Source organism: Euprymna scolopes, chromosome 22, assembly GCF_053919585.1.
Source record: "Euprymna scolopes isolate OS-2025 chromosome 22, ASM5391958v1, whole genome shotgun sequence".
Lineage (NCBI taxonomy): Eukaryota > Metazoa > Mollusca > Cephalopoda > Sepiida > Sepiolidae > Euprymna > Euprymna scolopes.
This window is the reverse complement of record NC_136503.1, coordinates 98452943-98470115: the sequence shown is the minus strand read 5'-3', so window position 1 is coordinate 98470115 and position 17173 is coordinate 98452943. Positions and strand designations below refer to the sequence as shown.

The 17173-nt window shown below is 34.0% G+C and overlaps 1 protein-coding gene across 5 annotated transcripts in view; it reads left to right on the top strand.

Annotated features, from left to right (window-relative positions):
- LOC145243564 (tubulin tyrosine ligase 3-like) overlaps window positions 1-17173 on the top strand; it is a 186472-nt gene that overhangs the window by 97696 nt on the left and 71603 nt on the right. For all 5 annotated transcript variants that reach the window (XM_080106547.1, XM_080106543.1, XM_080106545.1 and 2 more), the window contains 3 exons: window positions 1458-1586; window positions 9941-10055; window positions 10761-10889. In XM_080106547.1, coding sequence (XP_079962673.1) covers window positions 1458-1586; window positions 9941-10055; window positions 10761-10889 — 373 coding nt within the window. The remainder of the gene's footprint in view (window positions 1-1457; window positions 1587-9940; window positions 10056-10760; window positions 10890-17173) is intronic.

The window sequence follows — 17173 nt, the reverse complement described above, 5'->3', positions numbered from 1 at the left end:
ACCAAGGAAAATCGTTTCAAACCCTCAACAGTAACACATGCATGTAAAAGTAGACTTCACCAGCCGCATCTTTGGGCCAAGGGAGGTGGAAGGACTCAATGACTCAAAAATCAATCTTTCTTTATCTTATTCATGCATTTTGACACACTAACCAGAGTCAGGCACTAACAAGAATAAGGTAAACCAACGCACACACATACACAATGCCACGCTTCCAAATACTGAAATAGCCACGGGCAAGGACAACACCATAAACTCAAAATTAGTTTTACTCAATACTCAGCTGTGAAAATTGATAGCAATGGGCGTAACGTCATAGGTTTCAAAAGGGATTGAGAATTTGTGTGGGTGCTGTATATGTATGCCAGAGATAATCATCCTAAGTGGGTTTAACCAGCTTCCTGTGAAAGAGTAAGTGTCAAGGGGACCTCAAAATCGCAAGCGGTCCCCAGTCTCATGTACATCCTAGTCAAGGGTAGATGACAACGTCAGGTTTTTGCAGTTCTTGAAGGGAAGTGTAGACGTCCTCCCACATACAGCACTTGGTATTCCCAAGCGGTCACCCGTCTGGTACTGACCAGGTTCAATGTTGCTTAACTTTGGTAATTCAACGAGACCCGGTGTGCTGCCATGTTTATGCTGTTAGAAATGATCCAATAGTAATTATCGACTTGTCTTACTCACCCCAACTGTAAAATTAAATTGACGTAACCAAATGTAGCATCGCAGAAATGATTGCGAAATTTATGAACAATTTCTGGATGATTCCATTTTCTTGGGAGGGGATCGCCTGTGCAATACTTTGTTGACAGTTAAAGCAAAATTATTTGTACCAAAGATAGTTGGATCACAGAAATGATAATGAATTTTATTGACAAATCCATGGGTGATTCCATTTTTTTTTTTTTCGCAGTGGGGGTCGCCTGTGCAATAGTTTGCTGATTATTAAGGCAAAATTAAATGTAGTTGAATCACAGAAATAACTGAATTTTGTTGACAATTGCATGGGTGATTCCATTTTTTGGAGGGGGAGATCAAGTGTGTAATAGATTGCTGATGATTAGGGCTGTGACAACAGCATATTCTTTTCATTGTTTTGACACTTGAGTATATATCCGTTAATATCTTACATGTTTTTATATAGAATGATGTGGTTCTCGGTTGATTATGTGTGTCTAACTGTGTTGGATATATACCCGAGAGTCCAAAGAATGAAAAGAATATTCTACTGTCGCAGCCCTACTGATGATTAAGACAAAATTAAATGTAGTTGGATCACAGAAATAAATGAATTTTATTGACAATTCCATGGGTGATACCATTGGATTGGAGGTGGGGGGAAGCAAGGTCACCTGTACAATACCTTCTCTTCTCTTTCTTTAAATCTTGCGCATTTTTTGTTTTAAATCGATGATTCCATGGATGAGTCCATTTGTTTCTACTCTTTTATTTGTCAGTCACGCATGGTACGCAATCTCCCTCCGGCACTTTTTTGGGTTCTTCGACGAGATTTGGTGGATTATCGATCGCTTACCAAATTCCAAATGGTCAACCACTTCTCGCGGTCATCTGCTTTCACAACAAAGGTAAAATCGATTTCGATCATCAATTTTTATATTCTAAATGTTTATGTTTTTACAAGGGAATCACTGCTTATCAAGGCCCGAAGGCCACTCGAGGCTAAGGGTTAATGAGTGTAAGGTGACTGAGATAGGAACTTAGTGATTGTTAGTGGTGGAAATTTGCATTGAATTTGATTATGTAAGGGGCGGGATATCAAGAACTTGTTTACATTGAACTTGAACATGACTATGCTGTTGTTAGTTAGGAAGCAGTCCAGCGGAACAGAGTTCTACAGGCGGGCAGATAGAAGTTTTGTTCATGGAATCTGTGTTTAAATTTAGGCAGATAGAGAGTAAGGAAAATTGTTGTTAGTGACTGTAGCTAGACAAGTGCTTTTATGAAAGTTTGGCAGGGGAGGACCATAAATTGGAGCTCAGACGAGCACTTCCGATAAAATAACGATAGAGTAGAGTCAGGCTCGCAACGTCTCTTGCATGTGTGTGTGTGTGTGTGTGTGTGTGAGAGAGAGAGAGAGAGAGAGAGAGAGAGAGAGGGTGAAGAGAGGAGAAAAGGACATCATCTACTAGATTTCTAAACCGATTTTGAATTCTGTCAAGGCAGGATAGGGTACTTTGATCAGATCCTGCCCAGATGTAACAACAATACTGGATACTTCTGCAGTTTAAAGCCAGTTTTTCCGTGAGTCACGTTCTTCAACGCCTAGCGAACGACAGAAACCGCCGGATTATACCAAGCAAACAGAAGTTAAGAAAAAACGAACAAAAAAGAAAGAAAATAAAACAAACAACCTACCGTAATAATTTCATAAATTTTACTGTTTTATTTATTTTATGGCAACTGTGTTTTTATTGTATTTTTTTTTGAGGGGGGGGGGTTAATAAAAGTTTTGTTTCTTTGAATTAGTGAACAAATATATTCTTGTTTTGTTTGTTTATGGAAAGTTATTTTGGTATTTTTTTTATGACGTAACCAAGCATAGTATGAAACATCCCCAACTTCCCCATGTTAAGAACGGCTTTCGGAATAATCACTCTCAACATGTACATGTTAAGGATTTGTGCGCAAGCTTGTGCGTCCAGAAAAAGAGTTGGGGATGTTTATTCCGAAAGTCGTTCTTAACATGGGGAGATTGTTTATACTACAGCCTGGCATTATTCATTTTCTTTCCTTGTCCCAAGACTTGTTGCTTGAAGAAGTACAATGATACTTTTGCCCTTTTCTGTCCTTTCTTTTTTTTTTCCTTCCAATTTTTACCATCGGCTCGCTCGCGTATCTTTTTGCTCACCAGGTATAATCCGGCAGTTTTCATTGTTTGCCGGGCGTTGCCAAGCGAGACTCATGGAAAAACGGGCTTTAAACTGCAGAAGTACCACAATACTTTATTTTACGGCGTATTTGGCTCTTATACAAGTAAAGGATTGCAACAGAATTCTAAATAAAACCTCACTTTTTCATATTCATTTCTTGTAAGAATTATATTTCACTAAGCACTTAATAATAGGGAGTTATTTTCCAATCATATATATATATATATATATATATATATATATATATATATATATATATATATATATATATATATTTCCACAGCCAGACAACATCGCAGCTCACAAGAACCAAGAAAGCCAAAAACCAGGAATCCAAGACTCGAATTTCGCCCTCATTTGGGCTCATCAGTCAGACACATTCAGATTTGAAACCCTTGCATGCTAGGCGGGCACTCTACTGAGCAAACACACCACACACACATCAAGCAACTCGTGGCATAGACCCGACAATGGAATGAACCTCATACCGAACAAGAGAAGTAATATCAAACCAGCTAGCTATAACCAAAGCTGACGTTTCACAAGTAGGAATTTTATACTCGTAAGGACGATGCCGCTACGACGAGCTAACCTTGCGAGCAATCAGTAATAGAATTTTCAGAATGTGAGAGATTATATAATTATTTCCATGTTCAAGAAGATGCATCTGAAAGCTTTGAAACGAAACATTTACTCATATCTTATGAAGCTGACACTCATAAATAGAACAGTAGTCCGTAAAATCCACATAATGCATATAACCAAGAAGAGGAATAATTTCATTGGCATGATGCCAGCAGTTTTTGTGAAAAGAACATTTTACATATTTTAGGGCTCATTTATTCCGCGATATGTGCTATTTACTGTTTTTATTTTACCATTGAAATATTTATTATGAAATCTCAATAGCATGTAGGAAATGTAATATAAAAATACTACTTATACTGACTGTGGAAATCTATATATCTATAAAAGTGAACGTGTCTGTCTGTCTGTCTGTCTGTGTGTCTGTGTGTCTGTGTACATTTCCCTACGCAATAACTCTGTCAATTTTTAGTCTATAGACTCGACATTTGAAATACCGGGTACTGAGATTTGGGAAAATCGATGTGACGGGTGTCAGCCAGAAATTTGGCTGTTAAGGGGTCAAATTTCAACGATTTGACCTTTAAGAACTCTACCAAACTCCTCCGACAATTTTGGGTCTAGACACTTGAAATTTTAGATATAGGTTCCTTGAACCTGGATCTAACTTAATAAAGTGATTTGAGCCCGAAACTATAAATTTTAAGGGGTCATAATAGGGGTCAAAGTTTTAAAAAATTAACCATTTTTTTTGTTTTTTTGCTTTTTTTGCACAGCATACACCTCCAAACACCCGAGCAACGCCGGGCACCCCTGCTAGTAATTATATATTCTCTCACAGTCTGAGGATTATATATATATATATATATATATATATATATATATATATATATGTATATATAAAGAGAGAGAGAGAGAGAGAAAGTTATAAAATATATATGGCGATTAAGCGACACAGAATATTCCGCGTTTCATCTACGCTAGGATTCCGTGGAATATTCTGTGTAGCTTAATCGCCATATATATTTTACTAGCGGGGGGTACCTGGCGTTTCCCGGGTGTTTGGAGGTGTGTTTTAGTAGGAAGGTAGGATTGAACCCCGAATCTTTGGCGCGGAGGTGGAAACAAAAGCCAACCACTTAACCATCTCGGCCACGAGTGAGAGAAATTGGTTAACGTGTTAAGTTAAGGGTTATAAAGTGAGTGAAAGAGGTTTGATTGACAGGTAGCTGTTTAATGAGGTCATCACAGGAGCGTTACGATGACGTGGCAGTATTTTATTTACTGCGGGGCAGCTTTTTGGTGTTTGTTTACTTTGTTTTAATGCGGGGCAGTTTTCGCTTCCCAAAGATGATGGTGGTGGGAGGAGCAGTTCTCCATTTAAAGGGGATTGTCCAATATAAGGAGAAACTCCACATTGATCAAATGATTGCATTCGGACGTTTCCGGATAAATGCCGCCAGCATTAGTTTCGCTTTTATTATACGAAAAAAACTTAATGCACATGCAGGGATCGAAAAATGTTGAATATTTATCTTTTCAAAGTCGAGCAAATTAAATAGAAAGGCGACCCTCGTTGTTAACTCGTAGATTTTATCATTTAGACGTGATATAAAAAGTTTTAAGAAGTGAGTCGACTGATCGCTTCTCGGAGAAAAGCCTTTCTCGGACATACACAAAAAGCGAATATACATACATACATACATACATACATACATACACACATTTTCGCTTTTATATTTATAGATGACTTACTACCTAGCTCTACCTATGTATTGAGCACTGTCGAAGTAAATACTTAAAGTTTATGCATAAATCTATACTTTCGTATATTAATATATTAATTTATGTGGTTAAATGAAGTAGTCATATATATATATATATATATATATATATATATATATATATATATATATATATGAGCAAACAGTTAATAAAACATGTTAAAAAACAATTTGAAAAAGAGTTAAAAACATATTTAATCTGAAAAGGAAACACTTGATAAGTGGATAGTCCTTAATCTGCGGAGTTTCGAAGAAATCCTTTCCTTCTCATCAGAGGGTAGGAATTAGCCAAATGCGGGATCGGATTTTGTATACAAAAGTATTTGATGAAACAACAAGTAAATCAAAGATCTTACTTGATAACAAAAAGTGGAGCAGAGGGAATATGGGGAAGAAAAAGGTGATTACACGTGAATGGATAGTCTGGTGAAAGGTAAATAATCCAATGACGGTAAACTCCAAGAAAGTTAATTGAGTTTCCATTTGCACAAGTAAAATCCAAGGAAATCGTTATTATTTATTTTTATTGTTAAATGAATCCCTATTGTTCGTTTCACTATTATGCTGATTCTGAAACTTTTATTTATTTTTTTTTTGTTTATGTTGAGGTGTGAGCGATTTTTATCCGTGTTTATGTCGCTAATGTGATGCTGGCATTGATGAAGAAGAAGAACAACCATTCTTTGTTATCCAATGGCGACACTCATACGCACATATCAACTATTACACACACACACACACACGCACACACACACACACACACACACACACACACACACACACACACACATATGAGCGTTTTTATTATAAGAAAGGAGTTATTTGCACTTTGTTTACATGTTTTTACATGACTTACTTTTATGCACGTAGTAATTATTAATTAATAATTAATAAATAATATTTAAATAATATATATATATATATATATATATATATATATATATATATATATATATATATATATATATATATAATTATTCAAGGTTAATATTTTCCGGGGATTAAACAACCAATGAAGTTTGACAATGTTAATGTAAGAGTGCTCGATACCGAAGTAGGGCAGGATATACTTTTTATTTGTTTTACATAAGCATTTATATGTCGATACACACTCATGAGCATTTTAAAAAAATGCTCTGCCGAGGTTGCTCCAGTTCTGTCCAAACTTTACAATAAATGCCTTAACGAATCTTGTTTTCCCGACTGCTGGAAAACCGCCTCTGTGGTACCAGTCTTCAAGAATTCTGGTGAAAGAACTGACCCACTAAATTATCGCCCCATTAGCCTCCTCCCGCTTTTCGCCAAAATATTTGAGTCCTTAGTTAATCAAGCCCTAGTCCAGCACTTAACAGCTGCTAAACTCCTGACTGACAAACAATATGGATTCAGGCAAGCCCGTTCAACAGCAGATATCTTAACTGTAATTTCTGAACGTATATACCGTTCATTGGATAAAACAGGGGAGGGTAGAGCGGTGGCCCTTGATATATCTAAGGCTTTTGACAGGGTATGGCACGATGGTCTTCTAAGGAAAATTAGATCATATGGAATCACTTGAAGAATTCATAATGTAATTAAATCCTTCTTAAGTAATAGAAAAATCAAAGTTGTCCTCGACGGACATACATCCAAACAATATGACATAAATACGGGAGTACCTCAGGGGTCTATCCTTGGACCTCTATTATTCCTGATATTCATAAACGACCTCCCTGATAATATTGTTTCGGAGATGGGTATATTTGCCGATGACACCACTCTCTATAACAGATACGAGGGGAAAACAAATGAACACATATCCAAGAAAATGGCAGAAACACTAGAGGATGACCTCCAACCCGTAGTGGAATGGGGACAAAAATGGTTGGTCACATTACATGCTGCTAAGACTAAGCTTGTTTCCTTCAATAACTACAAGAAACCTTCTCTACCACCAATAGCAATGGCCAAGAACACATTGCCTGAAAGTACTTCTTTTAAACTCCTCGGCCTAACGTTTACAGGGAATATGAACTGGAATAGATACATTGAGAGCATTGCCAAGGCTGCTGCAAGGAAGGTTGGCTCCCTCTACCGTGCTAGAAAACTACTTACGCCTGCCAGTATCCTATACCTCTATAAGGCAACCATTCGCCCATGTATGGAGTACTGTTGTCACATCTGGGCTGGTGCATCAGCTGCTTGTCTCTCGCTCCTGGACAGGGTTCAAAAGAGAGTCGCCAACCTGATAGGTCCTGAACTGTCATCTAGGCTTCAACCTCTGTCCCATCGACGAGATGTTGCATCCCTCTACCTGTTCTACAAATACTTTAATGGTGAATGCTCTGACGAACTGCAAACACTTGTACCTCTCCGACGTAACTACCCCCGACAAACCCGACAAGCTATTAAGTCTCATCCCTTTACAGTCGAGATCCCTAGGTGCAAGAAAGCCTTTTACTCCAATAGTTTCTTCCTCAGAACTGTGGGTCTTTGGAACTCCCTTCCGGGATTCTGCTTTCCCAACTGCACTGATATGCAGAAGTTCAAATGTAATGTTAACAAACATATTTCTACTCTTCTCTCTTCATAATGACCCCGCTAATTAATTCCCTAATAGTAGCCCCCTGCTTCAAAGTGGCACTGTGCCTTGTTTGGGGTGAAAATGGAATTAAAAAAAAAAAAGTTACTTGTAACTGGCTGACCGAAACATACATATATATATATATATATATATATATATATATATATATATATATATATATATATATATATATATATTGTTGTTGTTGTTGTTGTTGATTTTTAAACGATACTATGGTTAATAAGCGTCTTCAACCTTGAAGATCTTTTTCCTTTGAGAATCGATCATATTTTGTTTGGACGTAAACAAATATAATTTATTATTATTTTTTTTAATATATTTTATTACTTATAAAACAGATTGATTTATAAGTAATATATATATATATATATATATATATATATATATATATATATATATATATATATATATATAATGCAAAGATGTCGATGTGTGTCTGCCTGTCTGTCGAAGTATTAGTTGTTGAAGATTGATCTCCAAGCAAAATCAATGAAAATTTAGGGGATGGGGGATGAACTTTGTTGCGGACCAGAGTATAATACCCTAGCTCACCACAAGAAAATAATGAAACGAATGGAATTGAAGGAAACAAAGACTCAATTGATGTCGTTTATTTGCTGTTGAAAGAATGAACGTTTTAGTTATAACATGTGTTCATGTCCGCGCGTATGTAACCACTGTTCGTTGCACGACTGGTGTTGTAGAAAGAAAAGGAAATGTGTGTTCGTCTCAAGTTCGGGTCACTATTGTTTGTTCGCGCGTGGGAAGAAAAATAAGTGTTGTTGTGAAAATTGAGAATGATAGTCCAGCGTGTAGACAAAGAAGAGGATATGAGAGTTGACATCAGTTAGTAGTCAGCTACGCGAAGGTGTTCTCAGGGACCAGTAGTAGATAGAGAGAGAAAGAGTGTGAATGTGTACATACGGTCTGTTAGCTCGTGCCCCATACATAGTCGCAGGGGTGTTGACGCGCGCGAGCGTTCGCCTCCAGAAAGGGAGACGGCTGGTTAGGCCAACCTCTCTCGTCGAGAGTTGGTCCTAAAAAGGGTTAGAAACAGCTTGTCTCTTTGTTTTATACTCCTTTCTGGTGGTGTTTTGCGCATGTATATTTCCTTAGAAAGCAGAAGTGACGTCGTCCATGTGTGCGTTCGTGTGCGCGTGTGTGAGTACATATGTGTGCGTTAGCGCATGTGTATATACACGTGAATGTGAGTGTAGGTGCGCGAACGTGAATATGTGTACATGTGTGGACGTGGGCGCGTATGTTTGTGTGCGCGTATGTATATGACATAGTATGAAATGTGAATGTGTGTTTTTGTGTGAGACTTGAAAAAGGCTCGTACAACTTACACCCCTTGCTGATGAAATGATCGTCAAAATGTCCCCGTATATAATTAAACAGAGACAAAACAAAGACTGAAGTTTATTTGTATTAAAAGACTAGGAGTTTTCTTAGCAATTCCATTTCTTAATTATTTGGTTGCTAAAAACTCTTACAATGAAGAATTCTTTTACCTCTCTTATTTTGGGGCTTGTGGTTAGGGGCTAGGAGTGAGAGGTTATGGCTTATGGATTAGGGTTGGATAACATAAGAGTTTGCACAGGAGTTTCTGCCCATTTAACTTCATAATTTTTCTAATTAAAGGAGATCGTCATGAACTTGAGTTATCGTCCTTCCGTAGCTAGTCTCCGACTGCCTCTTCCCTCCTCTGTCTTTGTCTCTGGCTTAAGCATGTATTTAACTGACATCTCTCTCTCTCTCTCTCTCTCTCTCTCTCTCTCTCTCTCTCTCTCTCTCTCTCTCTATCTATCTCTCTCTCTCTCTCTTCGTATTAGAGGTTAAGAGGCTGCAATCTCATTCTACCCACTCAACTTAATTTTTTTTTAAAAGATAGGGTTATACACTTGAGTTATCCTTCTTGCTTAGCAAGCCTCTACCTCTCTTATCATCTTTGTCTCTTTCTGTCTCTCTGTGTCCATCTCTGTCTCTGTTTTTCTATCTCCCTATCTGTCCGTCCATCCGTCTGTCTGTCTGTCTCTCTCTCTCTCTCTCTGCTCGACATTTATCTCTCTTTCTCTCTCTCTCTCTCTTTTCAGGTTGGTTTATGTGTCAATTTACGAAATCTCCACTGGTTTGATGAAATGGATCCCAACATGTTTTTTCCGCGATGTTATCGACTAAATCACGACGAAGAAAAGGGTGAATTTATAGGTAAACATTTTTTGTGTTGATTTTAATTTTTCCTTTAGGGAATTTAGGGAAACAGAGAAGCCAACAAATATACAATTAATAAATGCTACCTATAAAGTTATTTTTCTACTTACCCCACTAATTTTCTTGTTGTTTTTAGATAGCTGATAGTATAAATAAAATTGACTCCCCCACCTCTAAAAAAAACAAAAAACTACTTTCCTTGCGCAGACGGGACTCTCTAATGGTGAATTCTCTCCTCAACCCCAACTCTCAAAAAAAAAAAAAAAAAAAAAATTGTAAAAATTTAAAATGATGACGGTCGGTAAAAAAAAAAAAAAAAGAAAGGGACAAGACGGCAGCCATCTTGGTTGGAAATTAAAAGCCGTAAGGAAAGTTAATATTTGAGATGAAATAAAAAAAAATATTTAAAACTACTTAAAACACCAAAAAAAAAAAATGATGCAGGTAGGTTGCAAAGTAACTTTTATTGCCTATGGTAACATTTATTTGTTGTATATTTTGATTTTTTTTTTTTAAATCACTTTTTAGAATTACTGTGGATTGTAAAACGAAGTCCAAATTTTGTTGTGAAAACTTGAATTTTGTCTGGAGAAGGATTTGAGAAGCTTTGAAAAGGACATCGAAAATTTGTACGAACCCTGGAGATTAAAATCAAGACGCAATGATATTAGATTGAAATTTTCTGTTTACCTTTTTCAACAGACGATTTCAACTTTACCATCTGCGTGAATATCTTAAAGATTGTGGTCGACAACAACATAAACGGGTTGACATCCGCCAAGAAAAGCAGCACGGATTCAGACAAAAAAGCGAAAAGGATAAACGATGCAAGTAAGTTGATTATCATGTTCATTTCTGTTCATATATATATATATATATATATATATATATATATATATATATATATATATATATATATATATGAAGGCTTCTTTCAGTCTTGACAGACTATGGATACCCACAGTAAGGGTGCCTGCGCGGGAAATTTTTGTGGCAAGAGTTGCGCAATCTCCAACCACACCTCTCCTGATTCGACATTGTTGAATACCAGTGGCAAGTGGAGGTTCAGGACGATTGGAAACAATGCCGAGATAAGCGGAGAGCACATACAGCGCCTAGAATTCCCAAATGGTCACCCATTAATTAATCGTGACACCCTGCACTGAAGATTCCCGAAAGGATGAAACACTAGTGTCTGTAGGTATTTAATAATTATAGTTAAAAAATAATTATATAATTATATATATATATATATATATATATATATATATATATATATATATATATATATATATATATAATTATTTTTTAACTATAATTATTAAATATAAATATATATATATATATAATTATTTTTTAACTATAATTATTAAATACCTACAGACACTAGTGTTTCATCCTTTCGGGAATCTTCAGTGCAGGGAGGGTGTCACGATTAATACCAGTCGAACAATTTGAACCCCGCAACACGAGACATCTCTGGCTCGATTAGCGGAGACCTCATCGATTCGGCTACCATTAACCGCGTGCAATAACGTTGAATTTGAACATTTTAATTTTAAATTTTCATTTACGTCAGTCAGACAGTGATCTAATCGTTATACGATGATCTATGAATAAGAGAAAAAATTGAAAGAAATTAAAAACAAAAAAAAATTGAAAGAAATTAAAAACAAAAAAAAATTTGAAAGAAATTAAAAACAAAAAAAAATTGAAAGAAATTAAAAACAAAAAAATTGAAAGAAATTAAAAACAAAAAAAAATTGAAAGAAATTAAAAACAAAAAAATTGAAAGAAATTAAAAACAAAAAATTTGAAAGAAATTAAAAACAAAAAAAAATTGAAAGAAATTAAAAACAAAAAAATTGAAAGAAATTAAAAACAAAAAAAAAATTGAAAGAAATTAAAAACAAAAAAAAAATTGAAAGAAATTAAAAACAAAAAAATTGAAAGAAATTAAAAACAAAAAAAAATTGAAAGAAATTAAAAACAAAAAAATTGAAAGAAATTAAAAACAAAAAATTTGAAAGAAATTAAAAACAAAAAAAAATTGAAAGAAATTAAAAACAAAAAAATTGAAAGAAATTAAAAACAAAAAAAAAATTGAAAGAAATTAAAAACAAAAAAATTGAAAGAAATTAAAAACAAAAAAAAATTGAAAGAAATTAAAAACAAAAAAATTGAAAGAAATTAAAAACAAAAAATTGAAAGAAATTAAAAACAAAAAAAAGAAAAAGAGATCACTTAAAAAAGCATGAAATATATATATATATATATAAAAAATTAAATATAAATATATATATATATATATATATATATATATATATATATATATATATATATATCATGTTTTTTTTTAAGTGCTCTCTTTTTCTTTTTTCTTTCTTTTTTTTAATTTCTTTCAATTTTTTCCATTTTTCTTTGTGGCGTCGAGAGGTTCCGGGTCGCATGAGAAAGTCTCATTGACTAAAACAGATGGCTATTTGTAGCGACCATATGTAACTGTTTACCCTCAAATAATATATATATATATATATATATATATATATATATATATATATATATATATATATATATATATATATATATATATATATATATATATATATATTTACGCAGTGATACTCATAAGTATTGGAAACATGTTGTTTTTTGTTTGTTATAACTCTAATTTATGTTTGCTATTTGCTTGACATTTGTTAAATAATATTTCGCCAAGTTGTTTTAATTGTATGTGGAAGGAAAAATAAAAATTTGTGGTTTGAATCCATTTCCTATATCAAAATTTCAAATTATCCTATGGAAAAATACTGGATACATGACACGTTTTTCAAATTTCCAATTGAAACTTTGTATTTTAGAAGGCTTCGAATATCCAAATTTTTGATAGTATTGGAATGCTATCTCTGACCAATCAGAGAAGCACAAATTGTTAACAAGATAGTGATATTAATCATCTGATTCTTTGATATGTATTCTGCAATTCAAGAGTTAAAAACTGAAAGATTATCCCAAAATATATGGAATAGAATCATTGAACGCCACAAAAGAAGATCAAGGGATTTGTTGTGTTGTTGAAGAACAATGAAAATAAGAACAATCAAGTCGAGGTTCGGTTAAGGAACAAGTGTATTAACAATAATGTACAAAGATAGGAAAGCGTGTATATCTGCTCAGCGCTCGGCTAGCAGTTGAAGTGCAGTCGCATCTCTCTCACTGGTGTTGGAATTACTAGCGCTATTTATAGTGCTAATCGGTGTAAATTCCTCTGTTCAAGGAAGCCCGGTATAACAGTATTTTTTTTTCAAAGGAGTCACCACTTATCAAGGCCCGAAAGCCGCTATCAAACAATTAGCAAAGAAATGAATCTAGCACTAAACACATTAGGAAATATCATCAGAAAGTATAGAAATTAATTTCATATTTGTAGTTTCTTTCAATGCATTAACCTGTAAATTTTATTTTATATTTTTTGCAAACCTCTTTCCTCTGATGACAAGAACTGCATTTTTCGAAACTCCGTGGAATAAAATCTTTCTTGTTTATTTGTACTCCTTGTCGGATAATTAAAATTTTGTACACCTTCCTTATAAATTTGTTTCTTTTTGAAAATTTTAATAAATTTTCAATAATAAGAATTTTCTATGATATATATATATATATATATATATATATATATATATATATATATATGTATGTATATATATATATATGTGTGTGTGTGTGTGTGTGTGTGTGTGTGTGTGTGTGTGTGTGTGTCAGGTCATTTTATATGCTACTGGTAACATGTAAGCCAGTACTACCTGCCTCATGGTCGGGTCACCAGTGACTAAACTGGTTCGCCCACCAGACTTGTTTGGTGAGGAGGGTGGCTAGTCTCTCTGAAGGATTAAAAACAAGACATTCCAAAGGGCGAATGAACGCTTTTTCAAGGTCAACGGCCAAATAGCACCGTGTGTGTTTGCGTGTATGTATGTGTGTGTTGGGGTGGAGAGGGTTCCCGTAAGCTGTGGTGAAGGCAACCTTTGTAGGAGAAGCAAATCTCTGATTTAAAAAACCAGAAAGCGGGAGACCATTACTCGCATTGGGCTGGTCTGAAGTTTAACTTGTTGCTGGCTATCTTGCTCTTGCTTGTTGCTGGATCTCAACATTTTGAACCGAGAGAGAGACTTAGCTGGCGTACAAAGCTAAGACTCTGTAGCATTATCTGTGTACAGCCACTCCCTCAGGCATTTGTCTATTAAAAGGGTCCTGTGGCGAATGGAAGTCATTTTTGGGCTCATGGATTTAAGTGTCTGAGGGAGTGGCACTCGTCTGACAATCATCATATATATATATATAATATTTTATAATATTTATAATATATCATCTATAATATTTTATAATATTATAATATATCATTTATAATATTTTATAATATTTTATAATATATCATTTATAATATTTTATAATATTTTATAATATATCATCTATACTATTTTATAATATTTTATAATATATCATCTATAACATTTTATAATATTTATAATATATCATCTATAATCTAATGAAAGCATGAAAAGGAGATAATTGGGGGGATTTTATTGAAAGCAGACGAGTGCCGTACATTGTTATTACATATGTGTATGTTATGTTTATGGGGGCAAAAAAATAAGACTGAAATTAAACAAAGAATAAGTGAATTTACTGGAAGCCTGGAAAAATCATGGATTACAATAGAAAAATGCGAGCATGAAAAGTAATATGGTTAAGCTTATACATGGAAAAGTAAAGGACTAGTTGTTAAAACTGAATTTTTTAAAACATTAAATTTATAACCTATAATCAATTCTTAATGCTGCAATATTCTAAGTTATAAATCTATATAATTATTAAACTCAAACATCCGGTTTACAACTTCCGGTTGCGCATGTGTACATAAACATAAACCCATAACAGTGTAAATAATCAACTCGACAATAAAACGTGTTGTTTTACTGTGTACGTTTTCAGCGCCCCAATTGTTTTTTTTTCACATTTAAATTATCCAAATAAACAATTGTTAATACTTTTTCCCTTTTTTTTACATCGTTCATTTGCGCGTTGTCTTAATTAGTTTTATTGACCTTATTATTAACATATAAATTAAATATTTGACCCAATGGGTCATGAATGTTTGTTTAAAATAAATGAACAAAAAGTTACATTTTATTTTCATTTTTTATTTAAAAAGCCATTCTTAACATGGGGAGAGTGTTTTTAACTATTCTGTACTTTCAACTAACAATTTCATTTAAAAAGATATATCAAAATTTGAATTTAATTTTAAGTATTATGGTATCTCTTCAGTGCACATTTACCTATAAGTATGGCAAACCACTTATAATTCAATGGCTGTAAGATTTTTTCAAAAATAAACAATTATAAACAGAACGATTCATAGAAATTATAATATCTATATTCTTTTTTCATTTTAATATACTTTCATAGAAATGTTTCTGTTATGTCACAAACAACTATTTTCTATACGTCACAAGTGTCACGCTCATACATTAATTCCATAGCTAACTAGCATGGGTGCCCGGCGTTGCCCGGGTGTTTGGAGGTGTATGCTGAGCAAAAAAAAAAAAGGGCAATCTTTTAAAATTTGACCCCTTAAAATTTATTGCTTTGGGCTCAAATAGAGTTATTAAGTTAGATCCATGTCCAAGGAACCTATATTTAAAATTTCAAGTGTTTAGACCCAAAAATTCTCGGAGGAGTTTGGTAGAGTTCTCAAAGGTCAAATCGTTGAACCTTGACCCCTTAACAGCCAAATGTCTGGCCGAAAACCAATCATATAGAGTTTCGCAAATCTCAGTACCCTGTATATAAAATTTCGAGCCTGCAGACTGAAAATTGACAGAGTTATTGCGTAGAGAAATGTACACAGACACACAGACAGGCAGACAGACACACAGACACGTTCACTTTTATAGATATACTAGCATTTCGGCCCGGCGTTGCCCGGGTGTTTGGAGGTGTATGCTGAGCAAAAAAAACAAAACAAAAAAAAACGGTCAACTTTTTTAGCTTTGACCCCTATTATGACCCCTTAACATTTATTGTTTTGGGCTCAAATCAAGTTATTAAGTTAGATCCATGTCCAAGGAACCTATATCTAAAATTTCAAGTGTTTAGACCCAAAATTGTCGGAGGAGTTTGGTAGAGTTCCCAAATCTCAGTACCCTGTATATCAAATTTCGAGTCTGTAGACTAAAAATTGACGGAGTTATTGCGTAGGGAAATGTACACAGACACACAGACAGACAGACAAACAGACACACAGACACGTTCACTTTCATAGATAGATAGATAGATAGATAGATAGATAGATAGATAGATAGATAGATTGGATGCAATATATAGTAATGATTTAAAAAGTATTAAAAAAAAAAAGACTCATGTGCCACCACCGAGAATCAAAACCAAAACGTTCAGCTCAGGAGTTATTTTTCCTCTGCTGTAAATGTCTGGGCTATTAAAACATGTTTACTGCAAGGCTAAAAATTAAAACATGAACCAATAGCTACTACATTATGCATTCGTAATGCCGGCGTTCGACCTTCACCTGGCAAATTTCATTTTTTTAATTTTCACACTTTTCCACCGATTTTTCCGGGCTAAAACCCAAATATAAAGTTTTGCATGGATTCAAATACCTTATATACGAAGTTTCATGTCTGTAGACCAAAAACTCTGGGAGGAGTTTGGTAGTCAAAATTTGTTCAACAAAAATATATACGTATACATAAATATATATAGAAACAATTTTGTGTTTACTATAAACTTTTTACGCAAATATTATACAAGTATAAATCATGTAGAATATTTGCATAGATATAATGACACGTAATAGTTAACTAAAGATGAAGCAACTAATAGGGAATCAATTAAAATGAATGTTTAAAAGAATATGCAAATTAGTTAGATCTTTTGCTAGGGAATGCAATTTCATAACCCATACATAAGAAAATTGTATTTTCTTTTTAAATAGATAGAAAAGGGTTTTTTTAATATGAATATCAATACACACAAAAGAAAAACGAATTTATAGGAGTATAGATAGATAGATAGATATAACATACTGACCCAAC